This window comes from Salvelinus alpinus, chromosome 13, assembly GCF_045679555.1.
Source record: "Salvelinus alpinus chromosome 13, SLU_Salpinus.1, whole genome shotgun sequence".
Lineage (NCBI taxonomy): Eukaryota > Metazoa > Chordata > Actinopteri > Salmoniformes > Salmonidae > Salvelinus > Salvelinus alpinus.
In genome coordinates, this window is record NC_092098.1 from 2264039 (window position 1) to 2282683 (window position 18645).

Consider the following 18645-nt stretch of genomic DNA (forward strand, 5'->3'; position numbering starts at 1 on the left):
ACACAACTACCGACCACAACCAATGACCACAACCACACAACTACTGACCATAACCAATGACCAGAACCGCACCACTACCGATCACACAACTACTGACCACAACCAATGACCACAACCACACAACTACTGACAATAGCCAATGACCACAACCACACAACTACTGACCATAACCAATGACCACAACTGCACCACTATTGATCACACAACTATTTAACCACACAACTACTGACCACAACTTCACAACTACTGACCACAACCACACAACTACGGACCATAACCAATGACCACAACCACACAACTACTGACCACAACCACACCACTACTGATCACACAACTATTTAAACACACACCTACACAACTACTGACCACAACCACACAACTACCGACCACAACCAATGACCACAACCACACAACTACTGACCACAACCACAAAACTACTGATCACACAACTATTTAACCACACAACTACTGACCACAACTACTGACCACAACTACTGACCACAACTACACGACTACTGACTATAGCCAATGACCACAACCACTGATCACACAACTATTTTACCACACAACTACTGACCACAACGACTGACCACAACTACACAACTACTGACCACAACCACACACCTACTGACCACAACTACTGACCACAGCTGCACAACCATGCAACTACAACTACTGACCACAATCGCACCACTACTGATCACACAACTATTTAACCACACAACTACTGACCACAACTACACAACTACTGACCACAACCACACAACTACTGACCACAGGTACTGACCACAACCCACATCGACTGACCATAACCACACAACTACTGATCACACAACTATTTAACCACACAACTACTGACCACAACTACACAACTACTGGCCATAACCACTCACCACAACTACTGACCACAACCACTCACCACAACTACTGACCACACAACTACTGACCACACAACTACTGATCACACAACTATTTAACCACACAACTACTGACCACAACTACACAACTACTGACCACAACCACACAACTACTGACCATAACCAATGACCACACCACACAACTACTGACCATAACCAATGACCACAACCACACAACTACTGATCACACAACTAGTTAACCACACAGCTACTGACCACAACTACTGACCACAACTACACAACTACTGGCCACAACCACACAACTACTGACAATAACTACTGACCACAACCGCACCACTACTGATCACACAACTATTTAACCACACAACTACTGATCACAACTACACAACTACTGACCACAACCGCACCACTACTGATCACACAACTATTTAACCACACAACTACTAACCACAACTACTGACCATAGCCGATGACCACAACCACACAGCTACTGACCACAACTACTGACCATAACCGATGACCACAACCACACAGCTACTGACCACAACTACTGACCACAACTACTGACCACAACCACACAACTACTGACCACAGCCACTGACCATAACCAATTAACACAGCCACACAACTACTGACCACAACCACACGACTACTGATCACACAACTATTTAACCACACAACTACTGACCACAACTACACAGCTACTGACCACAAGCACACAACTACTGACCACAAGCACACAACTACTGACCATAACCACACAACTACTGACCATAACCACACAACTACTGACCACAACCGCACAACTACTGACCACAACCACAACTACTGATCACACAACTATTTAACCACACAACTACTGACCACAACTACACAGCTACTGACCACAAGCACACAACTACTGACCACAAGCACACAACTACTGACCATAACCACACAACTACTGACCATAACCACACAACTACTGACCACAACCGCACAACTACTGACCACAACCACAACTACTGATCACACAACTATTTAACCACAACTACTGACCACAACCACACAACTACTGACCATAACCAATGACCACAACCACACAACTACTAACCATAACCAATGACCACACAACTATTTAACCACACAACTACTGACCACAACCACACAACTACTGACCACAACTACTGACCACAACCGCACCACTACTGATCACACAACTATTTAACCACACAACTACTGACCACAACTACTCACCACATCCATACTGTAAGTCCCAAAGAACCTGCAAAACAACCATACAACTATTAACCACAACTACTGACCACAACCACTCACCACATCCATACTGTAGGTCCCAAAGAACCTGCAAAACAACCATACAACTACTGACCACATCCACTGACCATAACCAATGAACACAGCCACACAACTACTGACCACAACCACACGACTACTGATCACACAACTATTTAACCACACAACTACTGACCACAACTACACAGCTACTGACCACAACCAAATAACTACTGACCATAACCACACAACTACTGACCACAACCACAAATCACACAACTATTTAACCACAACTACTGACCACAACTTCACACCTACTGACCACAACCACACAACTACTGACCATAACCAATGACCACAACCACACAACTACTGACCACGACCGCACCACTACTGATCACACAACTATTTAACCACACAACTACTGACCACAACTACTGACCACAACTACACGACTACTGACCACAACTACTCGCCACAAAAACTACTAACCACAAAATCTACTAACCACAAGAACTGACCACAACTACTCACCACAATATCTACTGACCACAAATACTGACAACAGCTACTGATCACAACTTCTGACCACAATCACACAACAACTACTGACCACACAACTACTGACCATAATAGTACTGAACCACACAAGTACTGACCACAACCACACAACTACTGACCACAACTGGGCTACTGACCACACAAATACTTTCTTATGTCTCTAGGTCTTTTAACACAAGCTAACTAGCTAGCATGCCATCTTTCAATCGAATCTAGAAATATAGCTAGATTACTAGCAAGAAAAAAACTATGTTTTCACTGTGGGACAATGTAAAAACACCATTGCACCCGGTGCTGTCTAAATCCACCTTTTTAGACTGCCACACTCAAGGCTCCATGGCTTAATGGTAATTACAATGACTTCCACCCTTACATACCAGGGTTCAAATCCTGCCGGCCTTCCAATTCATCCCAAAGGTGTTCGTTGGGGTTGAGGTAAGGACTTAACTGTGCAAGCCAGTTAAGCTCTTCCACACCATTCTCAACAAACCATTTCTGTATGGACCTTGCTTTGTGCACGGGGGCATTGTCATGCTGAAACAGGAAGGGCCTTCCCTAAACTGGTGCCACAAAGTTGTAAGCACAGAATTGTCTAGAATGCAATTGTATGCTGTAGCGTTAAGATTTCCCTTCACTGGAACTAAGGGGCCTAGCCTGAACCATGAAAAACAGCCCCAGACCATTATTCCTCCTCCACAAAACTTTACAGTTGGCACTATGCATTTGGGCAGGTAGCATTCTCCTGGCATTCTCCTGGCCAAACCCAGATTTGTTCGTCGGACTGCCAGATGGTGAAGTGTGATTCATCACTCCAGAGAACGCATTTCCACTGCTCCAGAGTCCAATGGCGGCGAGTTTACACCACTCCAGCCGACACTTGGCATTGCGCATGGTGATCTTAGGCTTGTGTGTGGCTGCTCGGCCATGGAAACCCACGTCATGAAGCTCCTGATGAACAGTTATTGTGCTGACGTTGCTTCCAGAGACAGTTTTGAACTCAGTAGTGAGTGTTGCAACCGAGGACAGACTATTTTTACGTGTTTCAGCACTCGGCGGTCCCGTTCTGTGAGCTTGTGTTGCCTACCACTTTGCGGCCGTTGTTGCTCCTGGACGTTTCCACTTCACAATAACCGCACTTTCAGTTGACCGGTGCAGCTCTAGCAGGGCAGAAGTTTGACGAACTGACTTGTTGGAAAGGTGGCATCCTATGACAGTGCCACATTGAAAGTAACTGAGCTCTTCAGTACAGGCCATTCTACTGCCAATGTTTGTCTATGGAGATTGCATGGCTGTGTGCTCGAATTTGTCAGCAACCTCTCAGCAACGGGTGTGGCTGAAATAGCCGAATCCACAAATTTGAAGGGGTGTCCACATACACTATAAATACACTAAAGTATCTCAAAAATATAGGCCTATCACTATGTTAACTTTGTTAGGGACCATCAATAAAAAGTATTTCAGCCAGGCGAGCAAGCACACAAAGTATATTTTACACAAGCCAGTTCTTAGCAAAACACTGCTTGTTTTGAAGCCTGAATTAGGATAGGGAATGACGTCGCCAGTGCTATAGAGATGCAGATTATTTAGCTAAATAGTGGCATGAAAACTATCATTGGGGGAAGATCAACTACAGCAATTCACATGCGTTAGTTTATCAGGTAACATGAAAACTGTATTGCAACTGCTAGACCGTGTTGAGCTAGTTGTGTTTGTTCCCAGAAGCCGGGGGAGAGAGGGAGGGAGAGAGAGAGGGGGTAGCCACGCTACTATAAGTCACAATGCGGTGCACTTAAAAACTACTAGGAATTGAAGGCAATTTCCACCTAAATGTGGCTTCTAGCAAGATATCTAAAATATGTGAATGTTGTCAATAATGACAGTTGGTGATGGTATGGTATTAGTGGGTTGATTTGAATACATATGAAAACATGATTTAATACTGGATAGATGTTTTTTACTGACTAACTTGTCTTAATGGATACCAGAACTTCCTGGAAAAAAGTGACAATGTTGTTGAGAGGACTATCCTGCTTTGCTTTGTACCCCCAGGGGAGAACAAGGTGTCTTTGGATGCAGTGGTGAAGTTTGTCAAGCTGCTGTTTCGATATGAGCAGTGGGACATGTTCTGTATCCTCTCTGACACACTGCAGCACACCGTACTGCCTGTAAGTCACAACACACCTCTACTGGGACTGGTTTCATACAATTATGTCGTATCAGTTACATACACAGTTGACTGACTAAGCCATACGTGTTCTGGATCAAGATCTATGAGATCAGCATATCCTGGGTTAAAACATTTGGGTCAGAAGAATCATTGTGTCCAGATAAATATGGTCCTACTGTAGCAACTACTGTAATGCTTGTGGAGTGAGAATGGCTAAGATTCCAGTTGTAATACACAGTTATAATGTACGACTTGTGCGTGTGCGGACAGAGAATGGAGGGGAGGTCTTTCAGGAAGTCAGAGCTGGAGCTGAGGTTGCTGGACTCCATGGAGCGCCTCATGTCTACACAAAAGATCAGACTCAACACCAAGGACGACACTGTGTCTGGTACTGTAGCTGTCGATATATCTGTCAACTAGCTGTAGAACTATTGAAATGGCATATAACAAAAGAGTGCTGGACAGTGATTTAAGATGTTGTGTGTTGTTGTGGTGTCTCCACAGAGAAGGACAGGCATCTGGGAGTGGTTATGAGTGAGGAGTTTGTTGGTCTGGTGCAGGCCTTATACAGCTGTGTCTGTGGTTCAGCTCAGGTTAGGCAGTGCTTTGTAGAATCCTATAGTATATCTATTCCATATTGAATCAGTGACTGCTTACTGAATACCTGTGTGTATCCTTCATCGTTGTACAGGACGTGCAACCTGACAGAGACCTGGTGATGGACATAGTGCTGTACCTCTGGTCTAAATGTAAGATCATTTTCCAGAGAGCCCAGGTTCGACACTGGGACCCTATACACTTCCTGGGCAAGATGGAGAACCTGGACAAGGTACAGTAGCTCTACACCAGGTATTCGCAAACTTGGCATTGCTTGTACATACCCGTCTGGTAAGCCAAATAAAAAAGTGATTCACATAAAAATAAATAAAAAAACAACAACATTAAAATAAACATTTTCAAACAATACATTTATATTTTCCAACAGGGATATACATTTGGGGGAGTTTTTTTTCTCACCTGAGTTGTCACATTTGTCGTAAGAACGGGACCAAGGCGCATCGGATATTGAGTTCCACATATTTATTCCAATGTGAAACTTAAGCCAAAAACAAGAAATCAAATAAACGAACAACAGAACGTGACTACGTGGTACACATGCACAAAATAATATCCCACAAACACAGGTGGGAAAAATACCTGAATATGATCCCCAATTAGAGGCAATGATTACCAGCTGCCTCTAATTGGGAACCAAACCAAAACGCCAACATAGAAATGTTAAACTAGAACATCCCCTCTGTTAAGTTCATGTTTTAAGTATCCCTATATTTCTGTTATTACGGGGCTATCACTCAGTCAAGAGTGCGCATGCGCAGGAAGTCTTGTCGTTGTTGGACCTAGCCTTGAGTGTAATGGCTACCTTGTAGTGTGTTCATATAGTAGAGTAAACTTTGTTAAACTGGAACCTTGTCGTTGTGTCATTTCGAGTTAACACCCTCGTCACGCCCTGACCTACTACACCATAGAGAAACAAGGGCTCTCTATGGTCAGGGCGTGACATGAGTAGCCTCGTTTCTCTGCCAAAAGTAAAATTAAACCATCTAGTGTTGAGCGAAATAACAGCACAATGTCAAATACAGGTAGCCTAGTCAAATAATTAACATCCAATCACATTAACCGTTACTCTCTCGCGGGAATTCCACTAACAGTCCGTATGTAGCCAAATGTAGCTGCTGCTCATTCTGTTTGCTCTAAAATGTATAAATTGTTTAAAAAAAGTAAGGCCTGCGTCCATAGAGACACATACCAGCTCTAGTAGTACTGATACTACCAGCAGTACTACACTTGCACCTGTTGACGACACAAGTTGTTCTGCTTCCACGAGCACATCCAATGCTAGCATCAGTAATTTTACATTTGTTGTTAGCTCAGCTAGCATGGACACTGACAGTTGTGAATCTGATGCAGCCGAAGAGCTACTGCCCCCTTAACCGGGAAAGCATCGAACAACAGACAGGGACGTTGGACCATCGAAGAGGCGCAAATATGATGAGAACTACATTGATTTGGGGTTCACTTATATTTGGAGTAGTGCCTTTCTTCAGCCACAGTGTGTTTTAAAGTACTATCTCACAACTCGATGAAACTGTCACTCGTGCGCAGACATTTAGAAACAAAACATGCCAATTTGAAAAATAAGCCACAGGTGTTTTTTGAGCGAGAATTAAGACGACTAGAGTAGTAAGACATGTATAAAAGCGACAGATACCATTAATAAGAAGGGGCTAGAAGTGTCTTATATGGTGAGCTACCGAGTGGCTAGGACAGGCAAGCCCCATACTATTGTAGAGGACTTCATTCTTCCTGCTGCCGCGGATATGGCTGGGACAATGCTGGGAGAAAAGGCCCAAAAAAACTATACAGACAATGTCTTCATCAAACAACACTGTTTCACAACGCATCAGTGACATGGCAGGAGATATTTTGAAACAATTATTGCTTCGCATACAAGCCAGTGAATTCTATGTGTTACAGCTGAATGAATCAACAGACATGGCGGACCTGGCACAGCTCCTGGTATACGTCCGTTATGTTTATGGCGGGTCAATTAAGGAAGACATCTTCTGCAAACCACTGGAAACCAGGACAACAGGAGAGGATATTTTTTAAGTACTGAACAGCTTTGTGACATCAAATGGACTTTAGTGGTCAAGATGTGTTGGTATCTGTACTGATGGAGCAAAAGCCATGACAGGGAGACATAGTGGAGTGGTAACGCGCGTGCAAGCAGTTGCTCCCGATGCCACTTGGGTAGAATGCAGCATCCACCGAGAGGCTCTTGCTGCCAAGGGATTGCCTGACAGCTTGAAATATGTTTTGGACACTACAGTGAAAATGGTTAACTTTGTTTAAACAAGGCCCCTGAACTCTCGTGTATTTTCTGCACTATGCAATGATATGGGCAGCGACCATGTAACGCTTTTACAACATACTTAAGTGCGCTGGTTATCAAGGGGCAAAGTATTGACACGTTTTCTATACTGACCATCGTTTTCACTTGTCTGACCGCTTGCATGATGACGAGTTTCTCACACGACTGGTCTATCTGGGTGATGATTTTTCTCACCTGAATGATCTGAATCTAGGATTACAGGGACTCTGTGCAACTATATTCAATGTGCAGGACAAAATTATTAAGAAGTTGGAGCTCTTCTCTGTCTACATTAACAAGGACAACACACAGGTCTTTCCGTCATTATGAATTTTTTGTGTGCAAATGAACTCAAGCTTACGGACAATGTCAAATGTGATATAGTGAAGCACCTGAGTGAGTTGGGTGCGGAATTACGCAGGTACTTTCCCGAAACGGATGACACAAACAACTGGATTCGTTATCCCTGTCATGTCCTGCCACCAGTCCACTTACCGATGTCTGAACAAGAGAACCTCATCGAAATTGCAACAAGCGGCTCTGTGAAAATTGTATTTAATCAGAAGCCACTGCCATATTTCTGGATTGGGCTGCCTTGGCAAATCGCGCTGTTAAGATAATGATGCCCTTTGCAACCACGTACCTATGTGAGAGTGGATTCTCGGCTCTCACTAGCATGAAAAATGATTTAAGACTGAGACTCTCTCCAATACAACCCAACATTGCAGAGTTATGTGCATCCTTTCCAGCACACCCTTCTCATTAACCTGTGGTGAGTTATTCACCATTTTCGATGAACAAATATAGTTTTATATGTAAGATGGCTAAATAAAGAGCAAAATGATTGATTATTATTATATTATTATTTGTGCCCTGGTCCTATAAGAGCTCTTTTTCACTTCCCAGGAGCCGGGTTGTGACAAAATCACACTCATTCTAAAGTTTAATAAATGTATCATATAGTGTGTGTGTGGCAGCCTTACAATGATGGCAAAAAACAACATTTGAGAGTGCGCTGTCCCTGGTGCTAGAGGGGGTACGCCGCTGGAGTTTGAATGTTTGAAGGGGTATGGGACTATAAAAAAGTTTGGGAACCACTGCTCTACACAAACCAATCTCTGCAAATATGTACTGTACATGATAGCTACTTATTTCATGTGTTATACTCTCTCTCTCTCTCTCTCTGTGTAGTGGGTGTGGACCCTGTCTGTGCTCAGTGAGGTGGCTCATGTGTGTGAGCTGGCTGACTCAGATCCCATGGTGTTAGCTGAGATGACCATCAGGCTGGCCATGGTGCTGGAGAGCACTGCTGACTCCACTGTCCATTCAGGCAGGAAGACAGGTAGTTAACTGTTACTACCACACTGAGGCTCACACTGATACCCTATTTCAGAACCCTTGACTTTTTCCACATTTTGTTATGTAAAATTGATTAAATAAAAAAACATCCTCAGCAAACAATACACAATACCCGATAATGACAAAGCGAAAACAGGTTATCAATTTCAGCAAATGTATAAAAAATAAAAAACAGAAATACCTTATTTACATAAGTATTCAGACCCTTTCCTCTGAGACTTTGAGTCTATTGATCATCATTGAGATGTTTCTACAACTTGATTGGAATCCACCTGTGGTAAATTCAATTGATTGGAAATTATTTGGAAAGCACACACCTGTCTATAAGGTCAAAGGAATTGTCGCCATGAGGTCGAAGAAATTGTCCGTCGAGCTCTGAGACAGGATTGTGTCGAGGCACAGATCTGCGGAAGGGTACCAAAAAAATTCTGCATCATTGAAGATCCCCAAGAACACAGTGGCCTCCATCATTCTTAAATGGAAGAAGTTTGGAACCACCAAGACTCTTCCTAGAGCTGGCCTCCTGGCCAAACTGAGCAATCGGGGGAGAAGGGCCTTGGTCAGGGAGGTGACCAAGAACCAGATGGTCACTCTGATGTGGAGATGGGAGAACCTTCCAGAAGAACAACCATCTCTGCAGCACTCCACCAATCAAGCCTTTATGGTAGAGTGGCCAGACGGAAGCCACTCCTCAGTAAAGGGCACATGACCCCGTTTGGAGTTTGCCAAAAGGCCCCTAAAGAACTCTCAGCCCATGAGAAACAAGATTCTCTGGTCTGATGAAACCAAGATTGAACCAAGATTGAATCTTGAGAAACAAGATTCTCTGGTCTGATGAAACCAGACGTGCCAAGAGTCACGTCTGGAGGACACCTGGCACCATCCCTACGGTGAAGCATTGTGGCGGCAGCATCATGCTGTGGATATGTTTTTCAGCGGTAGGGATTGGGAGACTAGTCAGGATCGAGGCAAAGATGAACGGAGCAAAGTACAGAGAGATCCTTGATGAAAACCTGCTCCAGAGTGCTCAGGACCTCAGGCTGGGGAAAACAAACCAACAAGTCCCCAACAGGTCAACGACTCTAAGCACATCCAAGACAACGCAGGAGTGGCTTCGGGGCAAGTCTCTGAATGTCCTTGAGTGGTCAAGTCAGAGCCCGGACTTGGACCTTTTAGGTTCTAAATCAACAAAGCAAAAAACTAACGGACGACTAGGGAAAGTTTAAACTAAGTTTATTCACCCAATGGGTCAAACAGCTGCAAAGACAAAGACATGTTTGCATGAGTACATATATTTGTACCCTCCTTCTTTTCTCTAAAAACTACATCTTTGTTGCTAGGCAGGAACTTAAGTGATGTGTGTAATAAACTGTTCCTTCCCCCTTCATGTGACCTGACCTGACCTCGGCCCCCATTCCTCACTAATCCACAGCTGTCTAACCTTATCAGTGACCTGACCTCGGCCCAGATTCCTCACTAATCCACAGCTGTCCAACCTTATCAGTGACCTGATCTGACCTCGGCCCACATTCCTCACTAATCCACAGCTATCCACCCTTATCAGTGACCTCAACCATGTGATTGCCTTTTCCCTTAGTAACTTTCCAGGCCCCTGGCTCTTATCCCGCCTCCATTGAGTGCAGCAACGCTCCCCATATAACCTGACAGAGCTTGAGAGGATCTGCAGAGAAGAATGGGAGAAACTCCCCAAATACAGGTGTGCCAAGCTTTTGTAGCGTCATACCCAAGAAGACTCAAGGCTGTAATCGCTGCCAAAGGTGCTCCAACAAAGTACTGAGCAAAGGGTCTGAATAGGGTCTGTATGATATTTCAGTAAAAAAATAAAAAAAAAGATTTTGCAAACATTTCTAAATACCTTTTTTTGAATTGTCATTATGGGGTATTGTGTGTAGATTGATGAGGGGGAAAAAACTATTTCATTTTAGAATGAGGCTGTAACGTAACAAAATGTGGAAAAGGTCAAGGGGTCTGAAGACTTTCTGCAGACACTGTATGATCAAAAGAAGTGCACTATATTGAAATAATGGTCTCATTCCAGATTTTCCCTGACTCTTCTCCAATGTCAGTGTACTTAGGTCCATGGATCTGCAGTGATGTATTTTTCCCATGTTGTCCCACAGCCTCAAGCGAAGACGACAGCGTGGAGTCGACACCCACAGAGAAAAACACAGACACCTTTTCAATGTTCAAGAAGTCGACAGCGGAGCAGCTGCAGTCAGTGTGGAACGTGGTAGAGAGAGGTCTGGAGGGAGTGATCAGAGGCTGGAGCAGACTACTGCCCTGTGATGGATCAGCCATCTCTGACATGGTCTTCATGCAGGTAAGACCTCACCTTAACACCTAATATTATCTCCTCTCCTGCACAGCAAAAAAAATTACATACTTACAGAGTCTTAAAAAGTCTTAAATTCATTCATCTGATTTAAAGGCCTTAAGGGATATGTGGGACGGTAGCGTCCCACCTGGCCAACATCCAGTGAAAATGCAGAGCGCCAAATTCAAATAAATTACTATAAAAATTTCATAAAAATAAAAGTCAGATTTCAAAAATGCTTTACGTCGAAAGCAAACAATGCTATTATCTGAGGATAGCACCCCAGCTAACAATCACAGACCATCATATTTCAACCCTCCCGGCGCGACACAAAACGCAGAAATAAAGATATAATTCATGCCTTACCTTTGACGGGCTTCTTCTGTTGGCACTCCAATATGTCCCATAAACATCACAAATGGTACTTTTGTTCGATTAATTCCGTCGATATATATCCAAAATGGCCATTTATTTGGCGTGTTTGATCCAGAAAAACACCGGCTCCAACTTGCACAACGTGACTACAAAATATCTCAAAGGTTACTTGTGAGCTTTGTCCAAACATTTCAAACTACTTTTGTAATACAACTTTAGGTATTTTTTTACGTAAATAATCGATCAAATTGAAGACGGGATGATCTGTGTTCAATACCGGAGGGAAACAATGTGTAGCATGCTTTCTGGTCACGCGCCTCTAACAAACAGTACACTTCACTGGAGCCTCAATCTGAACATGGCTACTTCTTCATTTCTCAAAGGAAAAACCTCAACCAATTTCTAAAGACTGTTGACATCCAGTGGAAGCGATAGGAACTGCAGGAAGGTTCCTTAGAAATCTGAATTCCCAATGAAAACCATTGAAAAGAGAGTGACCTCAAAAATAAATAATCTGAATGGTTTGTCCTTGGGGTTTTGCCTGCCAAAAAGTTCTGTTATAATCACAGACATGATTCAAACAGTTTTCGAAACTTCAGAGTGTTTTCTATCCAATACTAATAATAATATGCATATATTAGCATCTGTGACTGAGTAGGAGGCAGTTTACTCTGGGCACGCTTTTCATCCAAACGTGAAAATGCTGCACCCTATCCTAGAGAAGTTAATAAGTCTTAAAATGTTCAATTTTCAAAGGTCTTACAAAATGCGATGGAGATGACTACAGTGTATTACCGTTATACTGTGCCGCTGCTTAATTGTTGCCACCACGGCAACAAAAGACAAACAATTGATCATCAAATAATACGCAAGGCAGATTTTCAAGATGTTAGAGAGCTATCCACATGTGCGCCTCTGTGTGCACGTCATGTGCGTGTGTGAGTCGGGCCGTTGCCAGAGGAGATAGAGGAAAGCGCAAGGTAGATTATACAATTTGATAGATAAGAACACTAACCAGAGCTGGGACGATAAACCAAAATGGCACCGATCATTGCCCTCCTCTTACTGAAACAATTTTGGTTATGGGGGGGTGGCTTATGGTAGAGAAATTGACATTCAATTCACTGACAACAGCTGCAGTGGACATTATTGCAGTCAACATGCTAATTGCAAGCTCCCTCGACTTGAGACATCTGTGGCATTGTGTGACAAAACTGCATATTTTAGAGTGGCCTTTTATTGTCCCCAGCACAAGGTCCACCTGTGTAATGATGATGCTGTTTAATCAGCTTCTTGATATGCCACACCTGTCAGGTGGATGGATTATATTGGCAAAGGATAAATACTCACTAACAGGGATGTAAACAGATTTTTGCACAGAATTTGAGAGAAATAAGCTTTTTGTGCGTATGGATAATTTCTCCAATGTTTTATTTCAGCTCATGAAACATGGGATCAACATTTTACATGTTGCGTTTATATTTTTGTTAAGTATACACTACCGGTCAAAGTTTTAGAACGCCTACTCATTCAAGGGTTTTTCTTTATTTGATTAAGACATCAAAACTATGAAATAACACATATGGAATCATGTGGTAACCAAAAAGTGTTAAACAAATCAAAACATATTTAATATTTGAGATTTTTCAAATAGCCACCCTTTGCCTTGATGACAGCTTTGCACACTCTTGGCATTCTCTCAACCAGCTCAACAAAGTTGTATCTTCATGTCTGTAACTTCGCTCTCACTACACTGTAAGCCCTCAGCTCTTCACCCTTGACCTCCCATTGGCCAAGGCCTCCTGCCAAACCGACAGCAAGTTACTCCAGGAGTAGACATGTTTATGGTGTGTTGTGACGTTGCTACCATTAATGCGATGGTGGCTATTCATCGAATAATTACATACCACGTTCAATTATTACGCTATTAAATTAATCATAACAATTAATTAAGTAGTAATCTAGGGCACCACGGGAAAAGTTTATTTAACGAGTTACCGTTTCACTCAAAAATATCAGAATATCTCGATATACTGTATGTCGTCCATTAATCATTTGCTCCTATTTCAGTCTCATTCTGAACGTCATAATATCCTATAAATCTGCACGAACCCAAGTCTCCATGATGAATCAGCTTACACAAATTGTCATAATTATTTATTTACTAACTAATGGAATAATCACAAAGAATTACATAAACACACACACAGGATAGATTATACGTTGATTACTAACAATGTAATGAAAAGTCCCTAGTGGACAAACCCGATATGACGGCTGGGTACACAATGAAAAGGGGTTGGGAAAGAAAGAGTGGGAGAATGAGAGACTAAGGAATTCAACTATCGTACAGACAGTTGAATAATACGCTCATCGTACATGTGGATATTTAGCACCCTAACAACCGCTCATTCGGATTTAGAAGTGCAATGTTCATATTTATGCTTGTATGTCTTCGTTGTCTCGCTCTGTTGAAATCGCCCCATCAGTCTGTGACGAATAGTTTGACAGAAAGTCTCTAGTTGTGCAAGTCTCCGGATCATGTCCTTAGTAGTTGTAGTAGGTTTTCCTTTGTTTTGAAAGTGTCTTTTAGAATGGATACATCAGACGTACCAATGGTCGTTCGATAGGGAAATGTTCTTCCCCTCCCATCTTCGTTAGACTGATGGGAGGTACACACGCGGTGGTCCTCGGTCAAGTTTACTAGACTAAAGTACTTAAACAGCTGCAGACTGAATGTTCCGATGTAGTCTTTATCTTCATAACTCGAGAGTTTGAGGGTCTTACCATTTTCTGGTCTGGTAGAGTCTAACCATTTTACACACCAGTAGCAACCCTGTAAAGTAACAACCTGGGGCGGCAGGTAGCCTAGTGGTTAGAGCGTTGGGTCAGTAACCGAAAGGTTATGCAACGCAGAACACGCTAGATAAACTAGTAATATCATCAACCATGTGTAGTTATAGCTAGTGATTATGATTGATTGATTGATTGTTTTTTATAAGATAAGTTTAATGCTATCTAGCAACTTACCTTGGCTTCTTACTGCATTCGCGTAACAGGCGGGCTCCTCGTGAGGCAGGTGGTTAGAGCGTTGGACTAGTTAACCGTAAGGTTGCAAGATTGAATCCCTGATCTGACAAGGTAAAAATCTGTCGTTCTGCCCCTGAACAAGGCAGTTAACCCACCGTTCTTAGGCCGTCATTGAAAATAAGAATGTGTTCTTAACTGACTTGCCTAGTTAAATAAAGGTGTAATTTTTTTTTTTTTTACCGATTTCCGATTGTTATGAAAACTTGAAATCGGCCCAAATTAATCGGCCATTACGATTAATCTGTCGACCTCTACTCTGGTGGCATGTCTTGTGGGGTATGCATGAGGGTTCCGAGCTGTGTACCAGTAGTTCAAACAGACAGCTCGGTGCATTCAACATGTCAATACTTCTCACAAATACAAGTAGTGATGAAGTCAATCTCTCCTCCACTTTGAGCCAGGAGAGATTGACATGCATATTATTAATGTTCGCTCTCAGTGTACATCCAAGGCCAGCCGTGCTGCCCTGTTCTTAGCCAATTGCAATTTTCTTTAGTCCCTCTTTGTGGCACCTGACCACAGTACTGAACAGTAGTCCAGGTGCGACAAAACTAGGGCCTGTAGGACCTGCCTTTGTTGATAGTGTTCTTAAGAATGCAGAGAAGCGCTTTATTATGGACAGACTTCTCCCCTTCCTAGCTACTGTTGTTTCAATATGTTTTGACGATGCCCTGGGGAATTCCTGATTCTACCTGAATTTTGTTGGAGAGGCTTCCATTAAAGAACATCTCAAGGATGATCAATGGAAACAGGATGCACCTGAGCTCAATTTCGAGTCTCATAGCAAAGGGTCTGAATACTTATGTAAAGAAGGTATTTCTGTTTTTTACTTTTAATAAATTAGCAAAAATGTATAAAAACCTGTTTTCGCTTTGCCATTATGGGGTACTGTGTGTAGATTGATGAGGGGGGGGAATTATTTTATCAGTTTCAGAATAAGGCTGTAACGTAACAAAATGTGGAAAAAGTCAAGGGGTCTGAATACTTTCCGAATGCACTGTATATACAGAAAAAAATATTCATGGCTGACACTGACATGGAGTGCTCCATGTTCTAGCTGGTAGCTGACCTCAACCAGGATGCAGGGAAATGTCCGGCAGCAATCCTGCCTTAGAGTATGGTTGTATCTATCTCCACCAGGTTCCTAGAAATCAGATGACAAACCTATTTAGTCAATTGAAGTCATGCCAGCCACAGTTTTTTTACGGAAGCGTTTTCATATTTTTCTCTTTTTTCCGCACTTCACTTACACCTCAGTCAACTAACTGTGGTCTAAATTGAACAAAAACGTTCACACAGTTCATTCTCCTGGGACAGAAATCACCCACGTCTGTATTATTGAATGAACTTCCGAAGTTACAAGCTTACAATTCTGCATGACGGAGAATAATATAATGTGTGGATCAATTTCTATCTAACCTTGTGAATAAACTCCAAGAACAAGTTGCTAGCTAGCTGGCTTGCTAATGGCATTTATCAACATTATCAGATGGTTAACTAGCAAATATTCATTTTTTCCCCCTTTCACATCTAAAGCTGCCTGATGACGCTAGCCAGTTGATAGTAAAGCTAGGATCAATGTCAGAGGCGAGCCAGCTAGCTGGCTTTGGGAGTATCTCCCTACTGGAGGTAGAGGTGAATGAGCTTTGTGGTGAGGGGACAGTTCTGAGGCAGGATAAGGAGGAGCTGAGAGAGAAACTGGCAACGGTCGAGAGCATCATGTGGCGAGAGGTAGCTGACATCAGGCAGGAGCCACAAAGGGAGTTGTCAGCAGACATATAATTTCTACAACACAGAGGTCAGTAACCAGACCCAGTACAACTCCTCCCACACCAGCACTTTCCTCTCATCAGATGGGTCTGACCAGACCTCCCTAAGATCCTCACATCCCAGCCCCAGATCACCAGCGCCAGCACAGCCATGCTGGGATCTTCAGGAGAAAGGAAGACAATGAAAGGCCAACTGTGGTCCCCATCCCACTCCATCCAAAGAACATCACTCCAGACACCACAGCCCACAACAGCAGCACCCAGGCAAATGACCCTATGGTCTTCATTTTATGTGACTCCAATGGGAAATCTTTCAGAGAGAAACTGCAGTTCCCTGTCATGTCAGTCAGAAAGCTATGGTGCCGAAGTGCCTCGGAAAGTCTGTCAAGCAACACACTATATGGGACCAAACATATAATGATTCACACAGGTACAAAGTATTTGATGACAATGAGAGAACATGTAGCTCCTGCAATTCAGCAAGTTGCAGCCGGAGCTGCAGAGAGATTTCATAACACCAAAATAACTGATACCATGTAGAGATGTGTCCTTCCACATTATTCAGAGCAACAACACTGAGCTGTCTAGAGGCTGTGTTCTCTTGGACGATGTTTACCTAGCAAACCACCGTGACATTCACCCCCAGCTGATGTACAACCTAGTACATTTGAACAAACAGGGTATCAAGGGGTTTGCTAGGAAACTGAAAGAAAATGCTCTGGGACAAAGCAAAAGCCAAAACAAGACCACGACCACCAGCCCCCACCCAGAGAGACCAGCACCACCCTACACCACTGGGCCACAACCAGAGAGGCCAGCTCTACCCTACACCACCAGGCCACAGCCAGAGAGGCCAGCTCGACCCTACACCACCAGGCCCCATCCAGAGAGGCCAGCTCGACCCTACACCACCAGGCCCCATCCAGAGAGGCCAGCTCGACCCTACACCACCAGGCCCCATCCAGAGAGGCCAGCTCCACCCTGCACCATCCGGCCCCTTCTAGAGGCCAGCTCGTACCTACACCACCAGGGCCCTTCCAGAGAGGCCAGCTCGTACCTACACCACCAGGGCCCTTCCAGAGAGGCCAGCTCGTACCTACACCACCAGGGCCCTTCCAGAGAGGCCAGCACCATCCGGCCCCTTCTAGAGGCCAGCTCTGGGACAAAGCAAAAGCCAAAACAAGACCACGACCACCAGCCCCCACCCAGAGAGACCAGCACCACCCTACACCACTGGGCCACAACCAGAGAGGCCAGCTCTACCCTACACCACCAGGCCACAGCCAGAGAGGCCAGCTCGACCCTACACCACCAGGCCCCATCCAGAGAGGCCAGCTCGACCCTACACCACCAGGCCCCATCCAGAGAGGCCAGCTCGACCCTACACCACCAGGCCCCATCCAGAGAGGCCAGCTCCACCCTGCACCATCCGGCCCCTTCTAGAGGCCAGCTCGTACCTACACCACCAGGGCCCTTCCAGAGAGGCCAGCTCGTACCTACACCACCAGGGCCCTTCCAGAGAGGCCAGCTCGTACCTACACCACCAGGGCCCTTCCAGAGAGGCCAGCACCATCCGGCCCCTTCTAGAGGCCAGCTCGTACCTACACCACCAGGGCCCATCTAGAGAGGCCAGCTCCGCCCTGCACCATCCAGCCGCTTCCAGAGAGGCCAGGTCCGCCATGCACCATCCAGCCGCTTCCAGAGAGGCCAGCTCCGCCCTGCACCATCCAGCCGCTTCCAGAGAGGCCAGCTCCACCTTGCACCATCCGGCCCCTTCTAGAGAGGCCAGCTCCGCCCTGCACCATCCAGCCCCTTCCAGAGAGGCAAGCTCCACCCTGCACCATCCGGCCCCTTCTAGAGGCCAGCTCGTACCTACACCACCAGGGCCCATCTAGAGAAGCCAG

General features: G+C 44.3%; 1 protein-coding gene across 4 annotated transcripts in view; it reads left to right on the forward strand.

Moving 5' to 3' along the window:
- cfap54 (cilia and flagella associated protein 54) overlaps positions 1–18645 on the forward strand; it is a 126647-nt gene that overhangs the window by 11897 nt on the left and 96105 nt on the right. For all 4 annotated transcript variants that reach the window (XR_011667397.1, XM_071337433.1, XM_071337435.1 and 1 more), the window contains exons 10-15: positions 4764–4879; positions 5152–5269; positions 5386–5474; positions 5573–5710; positions 9005–9155; positions 11314–11513. Coding sequence is in view for 3 of the 4 variants with exons in the window: in XM_071337433.1 (XP_071193534.1) it covers positions 4764–4879; positions 5152–5269; positions 5386–5474; positions 5573–5710; positions 9005–9155; positions 11314–11513 (812 nt within the window). In the remaining variant the exon portion in view is untranslated. The remainder of the gene's footprint in view (positions 1–4763; positions 4880–5151; positions 5270–5385; positions 5475–5572; positions 5711–9004; positions 9156–11313; positions 11514–18645) is intronic.